The sequence below is a fragment of the Saccopteryx leptura genome, chromosome 2 (assembly GCF_036850995.1).
Source record: "Saccopteryx leptura isolate mSacLep1 chromosome 2, mSacLep1_pri_phased_curated, whole genome shotgun sequence".
Lineage (NCBI taxonomy): Eukaryota > Metazoa > Chordata > Mammalia > Chiroptera > Emballonuridae > Saccopteryx > Saccopteryx leptura.
In genome coordinates this window covers 319937183-319957358 of record NC_089504.1, presented here as the reverse complement: position 1 = coordinate 319957358, position 20176 = coordinate 319937183, and the positions used below count along the sequence as shown (strand labels likewise).

The following is a 20176-nucleotide window of genomic DNA, read 5'->3' as shown; positions in this document are numbered from 1 at the left end:
ATTCTATTATGAAGGGTGTGGGGGAGTGAGCACGGGGCAAGGGGCAGGCTGGGAGGGCAACCTTCAGGAATCCTTTTGGGTCTATTAAGAACTAGGCTGCTGAATGATAACTGACCCAGTTCTTCTTGGGTAAGAAAGAAGCTGACACAGCCCTGGCCGGGTAGCTCAGTTGGTGGGCACATCATCCCAATATGCCAAGGTTGTGGTTTAGATCCCTGGTCAGGGCCCATGCAAGAATCAACCAATGAATGTATAAATAAGAGGAATGACAAATCAATGTTCTCTCTCTCTCTCTCCTTCATCTCCCTCTTAAATAAATAAAGTTTTATAAAGTTGACACATTCACTCCTCTCTGTTACACACTAAGTCCACTCCCTAGGTCCTTGGTGCCAGCTTACTGGATAGTCACAATGAAACCAGAAAAAAATGACCTGCAGGCCCAACTCTCTGTCGCCATGAAAACCAATTCCATGCCTGACCAGGCAGTGGTACAGTGAATAGAGTGTCAGCCTGGGATGCTGTGGACTCAGGTTCAAAACCCTAAGGTTGCTGTCTTGAGCACAGGCTCATCCAGCTTGAGCACAGGCTCAACAGCTTGAGCACGGGTTGCTGGCTTGAGCGTGAAATTATAAACATGACCTCATGGTCACTGGTTTGAAGCCCAGGGTCGCTGGCTTGAGAACAAGGTCGCTGGCTTGAACAAGGGGTCACTCGCTCTGCTGCAGCCCCCTAGTCAAGGTATGTATGAGAAAGCAATCAATGAACAACTAAGGTGCCACAATGAAGAATTAATGCCTCTCTTCATCTCTCTTCCTTCCTGTCTGTCTGTCTTTCTCTCTCTAAAAAAAAAAGAAAAAGAAGAAGAAGAAAAAAAGGAAACCAATTACCTGACACAAGTGCTGGTGAGAAGGAAAGAGGTTTCAAGTGCTGGCTACCTGAGAAGATGGAGAGACCCCTGTCCTCAAAAACCCATCTTCCTCTCTCGGTGCAGGCAGAAGGTCTGACAAGGAGAGAGAAGGCATGAAAAAAATAGAACAAAAGAATCCAAAGGAGGGGGTTGAGAGTTCTTGGCTGAGGAGACTCAGCACAATTTGTTCAGATAACTGACTGAAAGCCACGCATCTTTCAGGGCTGGCATATCTAAAAGTTGGACTCCATTCCTTTGGTTGTTACAGGAATTGAAGCTAGCAAGTAACTTACAAATTAGGATTTTTGTTTCATCTAACAAATGTCCACAGATTCCCACAATCGAGCTGCCCTCTTTGGCCTTGAGTGAGCCAGAATCAGAACTGCAGGCCCAGCTCAGTGGGAGTGAGGGGAAGGGCAGGAGCTTATGTTTTATTCTTGCTCGCATGTTAACCTTCAATATGCGTCAGCCGGCGGGGAACAGGCCTTTTCACTGTAATGAGAGTATGGATAGAGGTGAAAGTACAGGACTGATTATATACATTTGATTTGTTACAGAATACGTAACTGTGATTACCAAACTAGTCGTATTGAACCATGGCTATAAGAGCAACAAACTGGATTTAACATTTTACAGGAATCCTTTTATAAACTAACTTTTTTAGTACACTCTTATTTAGCTCTATTTTGTGGCTAGTCAGCTAATATCAGTAAATCAGTAATACAGCACATTTATTTCCGGTTTCAACAGGTCCGGACCGCCCCCATAGTACTTGGAGGCCCTTCCTGCCACCTACCCCAGCACCACAACCCCAAACTTAACCCCCAAGAGTGGAAAGAAATGAAAGCAAGATAGCTATTAACTACAGAAGCAAAACAGCGCACCATGTGAGAAAACAAGGAAAGAAACCACAGAATTACTCTTGTACAGAAATTTGAAGGGAAATACACATTGGGCCCCACTACCTTTGGGAAATGGGAACAAGGTAAAATGGCTTTGGGACAAACAGAGCCAGAATGTGTGGGCTCTGAATTGGGGCAAGAAAGTGCAAGAAAGATTCTAGATTGGGGGTTGCAGATCAGCACTGACAGGTGCCAGACAGATAATTACATAAGTAATGAGGGCTGCATATGAGGAAATAAATCTTAACTGACAGCCTCCTTGTGAGGAATACAGCATGGAGGGGTGGGGACCAGAACCACCAAAGAACTCAGGCCTTCGCTGAGGCGGGGCCCCTCCAGCCTGGTCATTTGGGACTGTGAGAACAGGACTGCTGATCTTCTGATTCTTCGAGACAGACAGGACATCCAGACCTTAATGTGAAATCTAATTTTTAAACATTGGCAATTAATTCATATGGAAAACATTTTAAGGGGAAAATTTAACCCCTACGCTTTTGTCTTGCAATTTGTTCTAAGAGCAGTAGATTCAGATAACTTGGTATAAGGGAAAGAATCCAAAGACTTGGATTTAAATTTATGCTCATGACTAGATTACTTAAGTTCCATGAGATCCAGTTTCCTTACAAGGCTTACATGAGGGTTCAATAAAATCATGTTTCTGAGGTGATTGGCACAGAACCGCACTCAAGAAATTGCAGCTGTTTTAGCATTGAATTTGAGGGTATTTCATGTTTTCTGGTGGAATGATGAAATACTTGTTATTAAATCATATTCTGTTTTCCAAATATTTCTTTTTTAAATTTTCCAAATGAACTTGAAAGGGCACCTAGGCTAAGTAACTAGTAACCTGTAAATCAATACTTAGATGCTTGAAGTAACTATTATCCAAATACGAGTTTACGAAATCAGTAATTCTTTTTACAATGCAGATAATCACCCTCCTGGTTAGTCTTCCTAAAAAGTTCACTGGTATTCACTTTCAATATTTTACATCTAGCACCATAAGTCTTTGGGGAGTGCTTGAAAGTTGAAATAATCAGAACCTTAAAACTCCGTTTCTTAGCTCAGAAACTGTTCATTTGCCTTAGATCATTTCTTTTATCATCTGACTTTAAAATCATGGCGTTTTTGAGTTAAAAGGGCCTCACAGGTCATCCTAATTTCTTTTAATTTAGAAATCTTAGCATCCCTTACAGATGGTATTCACTGTGTGGCACTAGTGTAAGGGAATCACTGTTTCACAAGGCAACTCACTTTACTAAATTGCTCTGGTTTCAGAGAAGTAGTTCTAACATTAAGCTGAAATCAATATCCCTGTAATATCCTTCATTTGATCTTAGAATTATTTGGACATTTCATGGTCTTTAGAAGCTGATGTAATTAGCACAAACATATAATTATGTCTTGACTTGAATAAGTGTTTTAAAAGGAAATGTGAGCCATCCTAAGAAGTGTTTGTTGAATGAATGTGGCAGGAGAGGGGTGCCTCCAGGGGTGGTATAGCTACTAGGAAGAGGATTCTAAAGTGTCAGGAGAGTAGTCTACTGCAGGGGGAGCCACACTGCACAGAGTATCCCCTCAGTTCCTTCTGGGGAATGGCTGAATCAACGCCACCCCTGCTGGTTGAGAATTTCAAAGATGTTAGCTGACTTTGCAAAATGTTAGAATTTAAAAAGATCTTAAAGACCATCTTCCCTAAACACTTGGATTTAACAAATGTTATTCTGCTTTTCAGCTCTTCAGTTAGGCAGTGAATGGTAACCTCCACTGCAAGCTAGATGCACCTGGGATACTAAACAGCCATTCTGATTTTATTGGTCTGGGAAGGGATCTAAGCAAGAGTGCTTTTAAAGCTCCCCAGGTGACTCAAAAATGCAAACTAGGTTGAGAACCACTGACTTCAGGGCCACAAAAATGAGATACAGGTGTCACAGCTGTTGTATTGGTAAAACGGGGGCCAAAGGAGATGAGAGACCTGGGCCAGTTGGGGCGGACCCAGTTTCTTATTCTAACCAGTCGTTCAAGATGTTTCTCATAAGCCAGTAACAAAAGGGTAAGTACTGGGTGGTTTCTCTCATGTGAGGTACTCCAAGTAGTCACATTCAGAGGCAGAAAGTAGAACAGTGGTTACCAGAGGCTGGGGGCAGGGGGGACAGGGAGTTGATAGCTGCTTCTGAGTTTCAGTTTTACAAGACGAAAAGAGTTCTGGAGATTGGTTGCACAACAATGTGAATGTGCTTCACATCACTGAACTGTACACTTAGAACATTTAAGATGGTAAATTTATTGTCTATTTTATCACAATGTTTGAAAATTTTCCCAAGGGTAAGAGTAGCAAGATTTGCACAAAAAAAATTCAATAGGCAGAATTCAAGTAATCCTAGAACCTGGGAATGATGTTTTTCTGACTCCGTGTAATCTTTTTTTTTAAGTTTTTAATTTTTTTTAACTTTTTCAATTTCTTTACCCAAACCTTTTTTAAGTTTTAAAATTGAATTTCTTGGGGTAACACTGGTTAATAAAATTATACAGGTTTAAACTTTCAGGTGTACAATTCTATAATACAGTCCATGTAATCTTTTAAATTTAACCTAAAATGAACACTTACTTCTGATTTCTTCTGTCAGCATTCCTGAAACACATACAGTGAGTTCTGTCCCTTTATACACATTGGAGGACAGAACTGACCATTTCCCCTTTCTTCACGTGTCCTTCTCAGAATGATAAGACCTGGGTTTCTAGGTCAAGCAAACATGACACTTTGTCTACAGCTTTTGTCTTCAGACTCTCCCTGTGCCCACGGCTGAGATAGGCTGTAAGTGATACAATATTAGAGTCACCAGCTCTTTCCAGTTTGCAGGAGACTTTCCCAATTTTAGCGCTGGAAGCCCCAGGTGCCAGAACCCTTCATCTCAATGCAAACTGGAACAATTGGTCATCCTACTAGTAGTCCTAAATCTTAGAAAACAAAGGGGGGAAAATAGAGGAAGGAAGAGGAATAGAAAAGGAGTAAGAGAGAGCCCAATGGGAAAGAGAAATGTGTCCATGATATATATGGTTTTCTTTTATATGTTTTTATTTATTTATTGTGTTAACATGGATTCAAGTGTCCCACTCAATATAACACCCTCACCCCACCCCCGTGTCCCCCATTACACCCCCTTTGCCTCCTTCCCCTAACTCTCTCCCCCCTTCCCTCTGGGATTTGCTGTCCTGTTATCTGTATCTATGTGTTATGTGTATATAATTTCACTAATCCTTTCACCTTCTCTGATCTCATCCCTCATCCCCCTTCCCTCTGACTGCTGTCCGTCTGGTCCTGTGACCCTGCCTTTGCCTCTATTTCGTTTCTCAGTTCACTTTGTTCATTAGGTTCCATATATAAGTGAGATCATATGATATTTGTCTTTCTCTGCCTGGCTTATTTCACTTAGCATAATAACCTCCAGGTCCAACCATGCCATCACAAAAGGTAAGATTTCCTTCTTTTTCACGGCTGCATAGTGTTCCATTATGTATATGTACCACAGCTTTTTAATCCACTTGTCCACTGACAGACAGGACACTTGGGCTGTTTCCAGATCTTGGCTATTGTAAAAAATGTTGCAATAAACATGGCGGTGCATATTTTCTTTTGTATCAGTGATTTGGTATTCTAAGGATGTATTCCTAAAAATGGGATAGCTGGGTCAAAAGGCAGTTCCTTTTTTTATTTTTTGAAGAAATGCTATACTGTTTTCCACAGTGGCTGCACAAGTCTGCATTCCCACCAGCAGTGCAGGAGGGTTCCCTTTTCTCCACACCCTCACCAGCCTTTATTGTGTGTTGGTTTGTTAATGAGCACCATACTGACAGGTGTGAGGTGGTATCTCATTGTGGTTTTAATTTGCATTTCTCTGACAATTAGTGACATTGAACATTTTTTCATGTTTATCGGCCATCTTTATGTCCTCTTTGGAGAAGTGTCTATTCAGTTCTTTTGCCTGTTTTTAAATTGGATTGTTTACCTTCCTGGTGTTGAGTTTTAGAAGTTCCTTATAAATGTTGGTTATAAACCCCTTATCAGACGTATTGGCGAATATGTTCTCCCATTGTGTGGGTTGTCCTTTTATTTTGTTTATGGTGTCTTTTGCTGTACTAAAGCTTTTTAGTTTGATATAGTCCCATTTATTTTGTCCTTTATTTCACTTACCTGTGGAGATAAATCAGCAAAAATATTGCTACAAGAGATACTGGAGAATTTACTGCCTATGTTTTCTTCCAAGATGTTTATGGTCTTGTGACTTACATTTAAGGCTTTTATCCATTTTGTATTTGTTTTTGTGAATGGTGTAAGTTGGTGGTCTAGTTTCATTTTTTTGCATGTACCTGTCCAATTTTCCCAACACCATTTATTAAAAAGACTGTCTTTACTCCATTGTATGTTCTTACCTCCTTTGTCAAATATCAATTGACCATAAAGGCATGGGTTTATTTCTGGGGTCTCTTTTCTGTGCCATTGATCTGTATGTCTGTTCTTATGCCAGTACCAAGCTGTTTTTATTACTGTGGCCCTGTAGTATAACTTGATATCAGGAAGTGTGATACCTCCCACTTTATTCTTCATTTTCAAGATTGCTGAGGTTATTTGTATTCTTTTTTGGTTCCATATAAACTTTTGGAATATTTTTTCTATGTCTTTGAAGTATGCCATTGGTATTGTAATAGAAATTATATTAAATTTATAGATTGTTTGGGTGATATAGATATTTAAATGATGTTTATTATTCCTATCCATGGCATAGTATATGCTCCCACTTGTTTGTATCTTTCTTGATTTCTTTTTTCAATGTCTTATAATTTTCTGAGTGCAAGTCTTTTTATCTCCTTGGCTAAATTTACTCCTAGGTACTTTATTTTTTGTTGTTGTAATAATGAAGGGGATTGTTTCTTTAACTTTTCTTTCAGACAGTTTATTGTTTGTGTATAAAAATGCCACTGGGCCCTGGCCGGTTAGCTCAGTGGTAGAGCGTCGGCCTAGTGTGCGGAGGACCCGGGTTCGATTCCCGGCCAGGGCACACAGGAGAAGCGCCCATCTGCTTCTCCACCCCTCCGCCGCGCTTTCCTCTCTGTCTCTCTCTTCCCCTTCCGCAGCCAAGGCTCCATTGGAGCAAAGATGGCCCGGGTGCTGGGGATGGCTCTGTGGCCTCTGCCTCAGGTGCTAGAGTGGCTCTGGTCGCAATATGGTGATGCCCAGGATGGGCAGAGCATTGCCCCATGGTGGGCGTGCCGGGTGGATCCTGGTCGGGCGCATGCGGGAGTCTGTCTGACTGTCTCTCCCTGTTTCCAGCTTCAGAAAAATGCAGAAAAAAATTTAAAAAAAAAAAAGAAAAAAAATGCCACTGATTTCTGAATATTAATTTTATATCCTACCACCTTGCTGAATTTACTTATCATGTCTAGTAGTTTTTTGACTGAGACTTTAGGGTTTTCTATGTACAGTATCATGTCATCAGCAAATGATAGTTTTACTTACTTTTCAGCTGCTCCACCTCCTCTTGCGTCTGCCTGGTCTTCCCACAAATTCTTCTGTAGTAAGACTGTAGTATGGGTTCAGACTGGCCTCACTCAACCAACCCCTCTACAGGTTGCACGTTTAGTGGGTTACAGCAGCTGAGGTTGGGAATAAAACGTTAGTGGGACCTCTTGGTCAGGAGCTTAGTATGGGAAATGTGGCCCCTACTGTAGAGCCTAATCCCTCAGCCACTGATGGATACTCAAATTTTATTTCTCCCCAACAAGGTGAGCAGCAGGTTCACCAACAGTCCTCTCTGCAGAAGTTCTTACAGATGGAGAGACCCTGGTCTCAGGGAGAAAGACTGAGAGAGTCCTCTCCTAGGGCTAACTGTGCCCCCTCAGAAGGTGGCTAAGCCCTTCAACCAGATCCAACAATAAGCTCACAGGGACCCACACATTAAATATCCATGCTCCAAGCCTCTCTCCCTTCCCCCTGTGGAATATAGCCCCGCAAGACAGGATATCCAGCACCCTGGCCTGTTGACTATGAAGCTCCACCCTATCCAATGCACCTGAGCCACTGTGCCAATGCTGATCAGAGAGTGGAACTTGCCTCAGCTGGGCCAGGTTTGAGAAGCCCTTCCTTAGGACACCACTCTACAAAGGGTTGTTAGGTCTTGAACTGATGCTCTCCACAGATGGCTACTGAATGTGCCAGCCTTGGGCCTCCCTGGCAGGTACCCATTGCAGACCAGTGAGAGACACTGCCCGTGACTGGCCCCCAGTAACCTTCTTGGAGCTATAAGCAATCCAGAGTTTGTGACTGCCTCTGCTGGGCCCAGGTGCTCATGGAAATAACAAGCTTCACACCTAGGTTGGCTTTTACCCACACTGGGCCTGGGGAAAGGTTCACTTAAAAGGCCAATGTTCCCTGGCCCTGGCCAGTTGGCTCAGCGGTAGAGTGTCAGCCTGGCGTGCAGGAGTCCCAGGTTCGTTCCCGGCCAGGGCACACAGGAGAAGCACCCATCTGTTTCTCCACCCCTCCCCCTCTCCTTTCTCTCTGTCTCTCTCTTCCCCTCCCACAGCCAAGGCTCCATTGGAGCAAAGATGGCCCGAGCGCTGAGGATGGCTCTGTGGCCTCTGCCTCAGGTGCTAGAATGGCTCTGGATGCAACAGAGCTACGCCCCAGAGGGGCAGAGCATCACCCCCTGGTGGGCATGCCGGGTGGATCCCGGTCAGGCGCATGCAGGAGTCTGTCTGACTGCCTCCCCATTTCCAGCTTCAGAAAAATGGGGAAAAAAAGAAAAAAAAGAGAAGGGAAAAAAAAGGCCAAGGTTCCCTGAGTCCTGCCTCCTGCAGCCTCTGTCTGCTGGCTGCTTGTTGGGCTTGGCCAGAGCCTGCAGCAATTCAGGAACTAGAAAGGGTGGTGGGAGTGGCTCCACCCCTTGGCCCCAGATGTCAGTCTTCCCAGACTTTTTTCACAGACCTCAGTTGGGTGTACCCCAGGGGTCTGGTGTGTATGGCCTGAGACCCAGAATGTGGTCTTTCCATACTCCAGACATTTTCTACCGAGTCTCCCATGAGGCAGAATTACTAGTCTTAGACTCAGGAACATGTGGGATAAAGCTTCGGCCTCAATACCAGAAAATCCTGTCACTGACACATCCCCTGCTTCCTGGCCTCTCAGAACAACCCAGCCTCCATGACTGGGGTAGGAGAGACTCCCAAGGGTGGAGGAGTTGCTTTTCCCCAGGTTGATGCCACTCAGAGGGGACTGCTCCACCCAAGAAAGATGGTGACTGCAAATATTGGAGAATGACTCAGCACAGGGGTTCTGGTGGCTGTCCCCCACACTGTCTCTCCCTGGGCCTCCAACTTTCCAGTCTCCTCATGCAACTCTAGTCCTCTTACCTCTCCCTCCACCGGAACCCTGGATAAGTGGCTATGAACAAGATTTTCTGTGCAGCCCTTTAAGATGAAGCCTGAATCTCGGAGCTCTGTCTCTTTCTCACAGACAGAAACCTGGCTCTTTTCACCTCCAAATACTGTGTGGGCGCCTCTTCTAGGATCTGAGGCTCTAGGTTGGGGCTCTGGTCCTGGGGTTGAGGATCCACACCTCTCAGGCAACCCTCCCACCGTGTGAGTCCCTCTGGACCCTCAGCTGCTTCTCGCTCCTGGGAGCAGGGCACCCCTTTCTGCATCTCTGCCCTTCCTACCAGTCTTTGTGTGGCTTCTTCTTTGATCCTTTGTGGGGTAGTTGTGTTAGGCTTGCTCGTTGTATACCAGCTACAAGCATTTTGCCTGATGAGTGTGTGAGCTCGTGGCAGCACCATGTTTGTATGGCCTATATAAGGCTGTGGGTGCTTGCACTCAGGGAGACTGTGGATGTGCGGATTGCCTGCCCACCACAGTGAGGGGTCATTTTGCTGTTTGTTTACCTGAAAGGCGGTTTCCCTTTCCTATGTGCTTGTCCACCATTGTGAGACTTTATTAAACAGAATGGCCCAACCCTTTCCGGCTCTGCAGTTTTTCTACCATCTGACCAAATCAAATGTGAACCTGCCTGATCTTGGCCACTGGCATTACATCCTTGGTTATAGACTCCTCTTCGTTTAGTCCAAAGTTGGTTTTTCAAGATGATTGTTCTTAAATTAAGTTATAATTCAATTTGGTCCTGGGAGGTGGCAGTGTAAATGCCCACCTACTCTGTTGCCATCTTCAATCGCTCCCATGATATAGTATATGACTTTTGATGGCCCTCAATGGTTGCCATGGTTTTCTGACTGTTTTGAGTTTATTATAATTATGGGTATGAATAACACCAGCATTACTGGTGTAATAAGAACTAATATTTGTGAACACATGTATACAACACATGCTAGTATTTTTACAAGTCCAGGGGGTCTTTAAGTTATGACACAGTTCTGTTCCTACAAGAGTAACATAACCCCAATTTTGGTGTCAGTCAAAACATTCCCTAGCCTAAGTCACTTACCTATCCTAATACAGTTGTAAAATCATAATCTATTATAGAAAATAAATACACAAATAAGCCACAGTAAAAGAATGCTGCATATTCTTCTACCACACGCAACCAAACTGATTCACCCACATAGTCCATAAGTATGATACTAATGGCGTAAGCCAAAACACTAATTGTTGGCGACTGCAAGTCGACAGGGTCCTTGCGGTTTAGATTTTGGGGGGAGAGAGATGTGGGGGACTGGCAGTAAGCTGACAATCTGCCCAACTCCCACCTCACTTGCTTGGTTAAGTTGCTAAAGGCTAAGTTCTCCATATTGGCTATGAAGCTGAGTATTTGCACTCATCCCATCCCCCCACTTCACTTGCTTGCTTAAGTTGCTAGAAGCAATTTACATGCCCTTCCTCTCACCCTTTGTTTGTTCTGACCTTGGTTGATTTCAGTTTATGCAGAGTGGAGGGTTTCTGCCCTTGGGAGAATTCTTGGATTGCCTTGGAGATGTGTGACTTTGTATTGGAGACTTCCTTATTTGCATATAGCTATATAATAAAGCAGGCTATCTTTTGCATTACAAAGAGACCTCCTGATCCCATCCTTTTTCTCTTTAAGTCTATTTTCTTAGTTCCACTCTGTACCCCTCAGGACCTGGAATTACTAGCCGTGCTGGTTGCAGCAACTCATGTCTCAACTTTTAAGTTTTTATGGGAGTGAACATTGTAAATTTGAAACATCTTATGTTGAGACTGTTGTAACTTGAGGACTCCCTGTACTGTGTCATTTCTTTCCTACTATAATCATATAATAGGTAGATACTATTATTATCCCTATAATAAGAAGCCCCACTGAAGATTTTTCCCCCCTCAGGTCTAAAAAGAAAGACACAAGAAAGTTACCTTGCTTTTCTTAAGAAGATAAAATTTTGGAGTACTTTTTAAAAGACTTTATTGATTTTATAGTGAGAAATATCAACTCGTAGTTATTTTATTGATTGCTTGTCATACGTGCCTTGACCTGGCAAGCCCAGGGTTTCAGACCAGCAACCTCAACATTCCTGGTTGACACTCTTATCTACTGCAGCACCACAGGTCAGGCTAAAACTTTTAGAGTATTAAAGGTTGTTAGCTCTCTTCCCCTGAAGATAATCAGGATAGCAGCCGTAAGCATGAGCTGGAGCTACCTAAATCTGAAGAGTGCTGCTAGACAGCTAATCCAAAATACTTACTTCTAAGAACTGTAACCCTGGAAAACCATGGAAGGAGTCACCCCAACCTAGCAGCCTAAGCCTCTAGGCTCTCCATGGTGGAATCAGGAAGTTCAAAAGTCCCTTCCTCCCTCCTGCTTAGGATTCACTGTGCCTCAGAACACTAAGCAAGGTTTGCAGACTGAAATAACTCCACACCTGAGGCAGCTGCTCCTGACACTGAAGTGGCTATAGATTCCTGGATTATTCTGCTCCATACTCTTTTTCTCTTAAACTTGCTTCCTAACTTATTTTCTCAAGTACTCAATTCAGAAAAGCAAATAATTTACATTACTCCCATTATGAAAGAGCAGTGGCTACTATCTTTAGTGGAAAATTGAAGCTGAAAAGGTCATTTTAGGCACATGCTGTTGTGCAAAACCAAACAAGGTATTTCCAGTTTCCTCTCAGGAATCCTTCCTTGGTCCTGCGTTTTTGTACCCACCTGTGCTTTCCCAGTGGTAGGAGTTAGGACACAATTGTAACTTCCTGTTGACTGCTCTAGCTTTCCTCAGGGACTGGAGCTTATAGAGGGCAGCATTTTGTTCCCTCTTTTATCCCTACTGCCTGGTATGTGTTGCAGCCAAATGGTTAATACCAAATCCATAACCCAGACTTGGGGAAGGTCTGGGAAGAATGAATTTTTTCACTTTATTGCCTGATGCTGTGTTCTGTCCGTTTGGAAGACTGTGGACCTTTTTCTATCTGGAAGTCTGAACTTTAGTTTTGAGGGCAGGTCAAACAGGCTGCTGCAGGTCGCTGGTCTGAGCTAATGCACCACCTACCCTGGGCTGGTTGTTCATGCTACCAACTTGACATTCTTACTTAGAAACTGAACTTAAAGTGCAACCATGTGGTGTAATAAAAGCTTATAACAATGACAAAGAAGAGAAATACTTTTAGATATTGTAAAATCACTTTTATTTTTACCATATCAAACATTTCAGTGACCCACATGTGACTGATTTGGGAGAAAAAAACCTAGTTTTATGATTCCTGATGTCTTCTTTTTCCAAAGAGCAGAGAAGGAAGCTGAATCATAAAATCCTAAGGTAAACACTGTTGCTGGAGGAGCCCTCCTGAAGTTTAAAGGAAATAGTTTGCAGACAGATGGAAATACATATTGATTTATGGAAAGGGGGAATAAACATTGGAGCTCTAGCCTAAGAGCCTGTATAGATAAAAAAATAAATTAATTAATATGTCAAATGTGAATTCACAGATAATTGCTTTATAATGGATTCTGGCAAAGAATTCAGAGATGTCTGGAGCCCTTAACTCATGAGGCCAATTTCAGGGAAGAACTCTAACTTCCATGTCAGGGACAGAACACTGGGCTGTGTAAATCCACATGTGGGATTTCTTTTTATTTTCCTCCAAGGTACACTACAGGTGGTTGGAGAGTTGAAATCTAACCAGCCACCGACCCTAATGATGTCATCAAGCTCGGGTCTGGGGGCCAGCATTCTAGAACCCCAGGTTATAGGAACAGGGGAATGTATGGAGGGGAATAGGGTTCTGATTCCTATCCCTTTGTTTGGTACTCACTCCCTTCAAAGTCCTGTCCCAGGACTAAGAAATTGGTTCCCACTTAGCAATGAGGAAACCATGAGAAATGAGTTGCATTTCTGCGGCATTTGTTCTTCAGTCTGATAACTGGGAACAAGGAGCAGTGGCAATGCAGATGCTGAGGCACAGACAGGATCTTCTTTTTTGGATCTGAGTGGATCAAGTAAATATACAGTAAGGAGTCAGAGGCTGTCTCTCTAGTTGAACACTGAGACTGAAATTCCTAGTGACTACCGTGAACTTAAACAGTGAACTTGGAGGAGTGCAGCTTGTAGATGGATTGGATACAAGGGACATGGGGCCTGTAGCACATTTTATGGAACTGCACAACACAGAAGATGTCTCTTCCTTTCTCCTCTACCCCCTTTCCTCCCTTAGAAAACCCCAGAAGCAGAGGTCATCTTCAGCCAAACAGCTGTTTCTGTTTAACAGTTCTGTATGCTGTACTTTTCTGCTTGTTGAGCAGCAAACTGGCTTTCCTCCTCTTTGTTCTTCTCTCTCTGCCTATAGTGCACTTTCCTCTTCTCTATCTTGCAGGGCCGGTAGTTCAAATACAGTGCTATGCTGATTATACCCGCTCCAAGGATGACAATAATAATAATGAAGATGGTAGAGCTGATTCCTTCTTCCAGTCCTGCCCAAGCATAAAACACAGAGAATTGGGAGGGTTTAAGAGCAACAAAATCACCCTGGCCAGCCTACCAAGCCCACAGAGCCCACTTCTCAGTCTCATCCTCCCCAGGCCACTGAAATCTTTCTTCTTTCCATGTCTGGATACAAACCCCAACCCCCTGAGGGATTTCTATCCTGGGCCTGGCAGCAGGGGAGCACAGTCACCTTGGACAATGAGAGCAATGTCTTTGCTGACAGCACCCAGCTGGTTAGTGGCTGTGCAGCAGTAGGTTCCAGTGTAGTTCTGGGTTGCCTTCTGAGGCACTTCAAGGTCGAAGATCACTCCGTTCCAGGTACACACCAGCGATGGAGTTGGGTTTCCCTTTGGGACACAGGCAAGCATCTGTTCCATCCCTTCCATCCATGTCTGGTGGCCAGGGCAACCAGATTCCTCTAAGCGTGGCTTGTCTGGGAGAAAGACAGTCCCCGAAGGAACACAGCTCAGTGGGCACCTTCCCTCCTCACTGGTCCCTCCCCCAATCCCAATGCTGTGTCCCCTCCACCCATGGGGAGGACACCCAGGGGTCGGCTTCCAGCTTTGAACCGCTTTTCTTTCCTCTGTCCCTGTGGGCAAGGAGTCAGAGATGCCACACAGGGCACTTCAATGAACTCTGACTAAATGACCCAGACTGCTCCATCAATGGTGGCCCTGAGGCCCCTGCTTCTCTGTGAGTGAGAACCTGGGTAGTGGTGAACCCAGAGATGAGCGTTTTTCTATTTTTAAAAATATAAATTTTTATGTGAAAATTTCCTTTCTCAGCATGAACTCCAACAATCACTTCATATGTCTCAGTCACTGGCCTGCAACTGATGCCGGCTAATCACTTTAACCACTTTCTCTCTTCTGTTCCCAGTTCCCCTCATGTTCCTCCCCAATCACTTTGCTGGGTAAGGTCAACTTGGAGAGCTTTAATTTTTTTTTTTTTCTTTTGACTTTTTTAAAATTTTAATGTGAAGCTCTAATAATGAAGCTACTGGCCAAGATCTCTGGAAACGGGACAGTAATAATTGTTGCTTTGAGAAGAAAGAACAGGTCTGTACTCACATAAGACATGGAGCTGGACTGTAGTGGTTTTGACCAACTGCTGACCCTGAACCTCCAAGGAGGCCTCGCAGGAGAAATTTCGGCCATCATCTTCTTCCCTGGCAGTAAGTAAAAGCCAGGCAGGCTCCCCGGGGGCGGGGAGGTCTGGGCTTCCCTGAAGCCGGAGAGCAGGGCTGGGAGATGTTAACAAATGCCCTGAGCAGGTCACATTGAGGTCTGTCCCTGCCGATGGGTATAATTCTTCTATCTCCAGGATTGGTGGAGGGAAGCCTATAAGGAAAGGAAAAAGAACCAAACATTTCTCCAAACCAGCAGCTACTTTGGTACTCTTGCTGCTGGTGGCATCCCTTGGGTAGGCTGACAACAGGAGAAAGCCTATGGGGACCATTACTGCTCTGTGCTGAATGGCAGAAGCCACAAGGTAGTTTGGGAATCGGAGAGCTTTTCCTACAAATGTGGTGTGCCACATTTGGCCATGTCTTCCGGCAAGGATAGCAAGATGTCTTTCTATCTTACAGATTTCCTCCTTAGCTCCACTGTGTGTTCCTAGAAACAAGTTCAAGCACTCACAATCACCCTGTGAGCAGACTGGCCTAAGGAAATGGGATGAAGGTTGGAGAAAACTACTGTCTCAATGCATGCCTCCAACCTGCCAGCACTTGTTGGAAAATCACCAAGGCTTTACTGTGGAAGTTCTCAGTGGCAGAAAGCCTTCATGGGGAGGGGAAGAAGCTGGTAACTCACTATAGACATGTACTGGTTCTCTTGTTGTCTGTTCCATCGGACCCAGAGATACACGGCAGGACAGCTCCTGGTCACCAGTCTCCATGGCCCGAACGGTGGCATTGGCCCATGCGGTGTCTCCCTCCCAGGAGAGAAAGGGGCTCAGCTCCTGGTCTCCCAAGGACATGTGGAACATTACCTCTTCAGCTGGGAACACCTTAGCCATCTCACAGCTCACAGTCTCTGCTGCCCCAACCTCCAGAAGTGGAGAGACCCAGATATGGGGGCGCTGAGAGAATTCTGCCAAGAAATGAGGGGAAAGAAAGAAAGGAGAAAAACCATGATAAATCATGTCATGTAGGACATCACAAATGTAGGGAGGGAGTAGGGCAAAAAGCTCTCTGTCCCCCAGGGTGAGTTTAAAGCCCATGAAGAGGTGGAGCTCAATTACCCTCACACCTCATCCTAAACCCTGTGGGAACTTTGTCCCAAAGACCAAAAGAAGATGAGAAAAATGAGCCTTAGGACTCCTTCCACACCTGAGCTCCGACTCACCAAAAATCCGGAGTACCTTGCTGACTGAGCTGGAGCGAAAGAACTCGCCCCCGTGTGAACTCAGGTCCAGTTCTGCATGGCACGAGAAATTGCACCTCTTATCCTCCCTTTGTGCTTTGACGTTGATGATGACCTCAGCTCTCTGAGAGGCCACAGCCGAGCTCATAAAGTTCTTTCTATGTAGTTCTTGGTCACCCTGGAGAAGGATAAGGGTGAGTTTCTCCAGGGGCGCTACCCGGGGCACATGGCACTTCACTGTAAAGACTTCATCCAAGGCCACCCATGCAGGCTGCAGCTCCAGGATCACCTGTTCTGGTGGCTCTTTAAGACAAAAATGCAGGTTTGATGAGAGAAGGCTACTCACCTCTCCAGAAAGAAAAGGTATAGGACAGGCAGCTTGTGATAGGTGACTGCTACCCTTAAACCATCTGATCAGTAGTGTCAGACAGGACAAGTTAGCTCTTGGCTCTTCATCTGCCTATCAAAGGTGGCTCAAGCCATAACCAAGGAATGTGACTGCTGAGGGCAGGTGCCTTGCTTTGACTGTCGCTGCCATTCTGGAGAGCTTTTATCTCTTACCAGAGCGCTTTGGAGGTGGAAGCAGCTTCTGAGGAACTCGTTGGCATACCACAAAAACCACACCCGAGCTAACCATGCTCTTACAGGAATCACACTTATTCTTAGAGCCATATTTTTGCCAATGCTTTATGCCCCCCCCCCTGAAAGACCCTCCTCACCCACCCCCATCACTTCAAACCCTAACCATTCTGCACGGGGAGGCTCAAGTTTCTCCTCTTCCATGAAGGCTTCTCCAGCTATCCCAGCCCACAGAGATCCTCCTTTCTCCAATCCCTATTTATTTTAAAATTTGTGGCAAATAATTCACTAATTTTATACTTTTTGGGATCATTTATAAGTGAGCATTATTAGCATATGCCTCCTGTATTTGAACATATTCTCAAGCACAGATGTCTGGATGCTCTCTATGGTATGCTCCTAATTTAAAAGCCTACACCAAAGGCAAGCAGAAATAAATGGCCCTAGAATTCCTACAGTATGTTGGAAATCTTTATTAAGGGCTCTAACTCTCTGCCCTAAAAGAAATCTCTAATTTTTCCCTAAATAAGGCACAGTCACGTTCCCCCATTCTTCCCTCCCCCCCCCCCAGCCCTCAGCCCTACTCACGATACATGGTGATGCCCAGACTGGTGTCCTTCTGGACCCCTGCGCAAGAGAAGAAGCACTGCAGAACGGAATCCTCTGTGACATCCTCCAAGAGAAACTCCTTCCACTGAGGCCCTTTGCCCACCTGGGTTCTCTTTAAGAAGGTCTCAATTCCACTGGGTCCTGGGTCTGGACAGGTAGTGCTGCAGTTGACCATTAGGGACTGTCCAAACTTGACCAGGGCCTTATCTGGCTGAACATAGACCTCAAATGGCCCTTCTGTGGCCCCTGAAATGATCGACCACATATGCCATAGATTCTGGTGAGGACCATAAGATACCCCCAAAATACAGAGCCTACTTATCTCCTCATAGAGAATAGGAAACCTACCTTGAATGAAAATGTATGGGAACTAGACAACTGAGCTATGGGCCCTGTCCTATCAACATCCTACTGTGGCTCTTCATAACACAAAGGGTGGAAACAAAGAAATAAAAATATTTTCAAGAGCAGAAAAGTGGGACAGCCCCAGGGAAGCAAGGAAGCAAGCTTGGAATATTTCTTACAAAGAGTCCTCACCGATGGTCTATTATTCTGTCCCTTAATTTGGGTTATCCCAATACAGTTAGAGACACCTAGATCCTGAGTCCTACTGATTCAAGAAATAGGAATCTCTCCCAAGGGTCCAGATGCATGAATACTAGAGTGTTGCCCCATTCAAGAGTTCCTGTCCTCTTCCCCATTGACCAGCTACCTGCGCCCTGGCACAGACCAGCTAAAGAAACTCACCTGGGGAAGAGATCAAAGCCAACAGGGCCCAGATGCTGAACAGTAGCATTTTCATCCTTATGAGAAAGGCCAACAGCTGGAGAGAAAGAGCGAGCAATGCTGGAGAAAGTGACCAAAACAAGAGTATACAGGAAATTCTTGCTTTGTTATTGTTGAAAGCCAGCTCCTTTCCTGATACCTGGCATAATTTGGAAAAACTGCAACAAGAGTATCAGCGGTGTGGGTGGTACTAAAAGAACCTCTTGCTTCTATTTATTTTGGTTTGGTTTATGCATCTAGCAAAAAGCCACAGGAAAATAATAGGAGCTATTATATTAAGGGGAAGTCCTGTATAAGCTTGTATTGCACTTGTCTGTTTACACCTCCTCAGCGGGTGATGATAATTAAGATTAGTACTAGGGTTGCTTCAAATAAAATATAGAAAATATAGATCTATTTGAGTCAAAAGAAGAAGGCTGTTATCATGGAAACATGAAAAACAAAGGTGGTGTTTATCTAGCATTGTCTCATGGACAGTGACCTTGAATCTAGAAAATGTGGTCACTATAGTCCCAGCCTCTGTTGTAAGGGAGAAATGTTTCATCAGGCCTCTCTCCTCATGACCTCTATGAAATATTCCTCAAGATAATCCATCTTTTTCTGATCTGCCTCATGTTCACTAAGCAACCTTTGGTTTACCACTTTGGCTGAGTTAAATCTAAAGTGTCCACTTGTCTTTTCTCCACCAATCCTTACCAAGGTTTTTCTTTCAAAACCTCATTCACACTGATTTAAGAAAGTTTTCTTAACACTATCCAACTTCACAATCCTTATTATCTGTAACTCACTTTATGCCAAATATGATTTCTGAAACTATGTTAACACGTTAATATTTTTTATATTAATTTTTAATATAAAATTCTATATAGAAGATGTTTAGGGGGTCCAAGTCTCATTAAACATGGGGGCTACTCTACCGGGTATATACCCCCAAAACTCAGAAACATTGATACGTAAAGACACATACAGCCCCATGTTCATTGCAGCATTGTTCATAGTGGCCAGGACATGGAAACAACCAAAAAGCCCGTCAATAGATGACTGGATAAAGAAGATGTGGCACATATACACTATCGAATACTACTCAGCCATAAGAAATGATGACATCGGATCATTTACAGCAAAATGGTGGAATCTTGATAACATTATACGGAGTGAAATAAGTAAATCAGAAAAAACCAGGAACTGCATTATTCCATACGTAGGTGGGACATAAAAGTGAGACTAAGAGACATTGATAAGAGTGTGGTGGTTACGGGGGGAGAGGGGAGAGGGAGAGGGAAAGGGGAGGGGGAGGGGCACAAAGAAGGCTGGATAGAGGATGACAGAGGACAATCTGACTTTGGGAGATGGGTATGCAACATAATTGAATGACAAGATAACCTGGACATGTTTTCTTTGAATATATGTATCCTGATTTATTGATGTCACCCCATTAAAAAAATAAAATAATAAAAAAATAAAAATTAAAAAAGGAAATTCCACTCATAAAAAAACACATGGGGGCTAGAGGCTATGTTTGCATAGTAAACATACTGGTTTTACTTAAGTGTATGTTACAGTTCAATAAAAATAGCAGTGCTTTAAGTATTTTTTCTTATCTTACATAAGATTTAGAAAATATCAGTTGTTCATATAGATTATTATTTTGAAAGTGACATGTGAAGGGTACAGGAAAGTGGCCTTCTGACTATTTCAAGGGCATGCATAACATTATTTGGCTGTATAGTTTTTTTTAATATCAGTCACATTAACATGTACATTGTAGAATCCCAATTAATTTTTGAATTCTTTGAGATAAACTACTCTCTTCATGACACCTACTCCAAACTAGGCACTCACTACTGATCTATAGACACCTTCTCAATCACATCTTGTCTAATAATTTCTAATATTTAGTAAACATACACTATGTTCCAGGCACTGGTCTGAATGCTTAACTTTAATTATCTCCACTTTTACAGATGAGATGGAAGCTAAGAGAGGCAAAGTAACTTATCCCAAATCATACAACTAATTAAGAGGTGAAGCCAGAATTCAAACTCAGGCATCTTAACTGCTTGATAATGTTTTTAGTACTTCACTGCTTCTA

At 43.7% G+C, this 20176-nt stretch overlaps 1 protein-coding gene and 1 non-coding gene across 3 annotated transcripts in view; one reads left to right on the top strand and one right to left on the bottom strand.

The window, feature by feature from the left end:
* Nucleotides 1-6790: 6790 nt before the first annotated feature.
* On the top strand, nucleotides 6791-6866 carry TRNAT-AGU (transfer RNA threonine (anticodon AGU)). Its single transcript has one exon. It is a non-coding gene; the product is annotated as a tRNA-Thr (tRNA).
* A 6656-nt stretch (nucleotides 6867-13522) lies between these two features.
* LOC136391390 (intercellular adhesion molecule 1-like) overlaps nucleotides 13523-20176 on the bottom strand; it is a 65256-nt gene continuing 58602 nt past the window's right edge. For both annotated transcript variants that reach the window (XM_066363039.1, XM_066363038.1), the window contains 7 exons: nucleotides 18046-18121; nucleotides 17278-17544; nucleotides 16093-16413; nucleotides 15559-15837; nucleotides 14815-15084; nucleotides 13935-14177; nucleotides 13523-13731 (listed from right to left, as the gene is read on the bottom strand). In XM_066363039.1, coding sequence (XP_066219136.1) covers nucleotides 13523-13731; nucleotides 13935-14177; nucleotides 14815-15084; nucleotides 15559-15837; nucleotides 16093-16413; nucleotides 17278-17544; nucleotides 18046-18100 — 1644 coding nt within the window. In that variant the 5' untranslated portion in view covers nucleotides 18101-18121. The remainder of the gene's footprint in view (nucleotides 13732-13934; nucleotides 14178-14814; nucleotides 15085-15558; nucleotides 15838-16092; nucleotides 16414-17277; nucleotides 17545-18045; nucleotides 18122-20176) is intronic.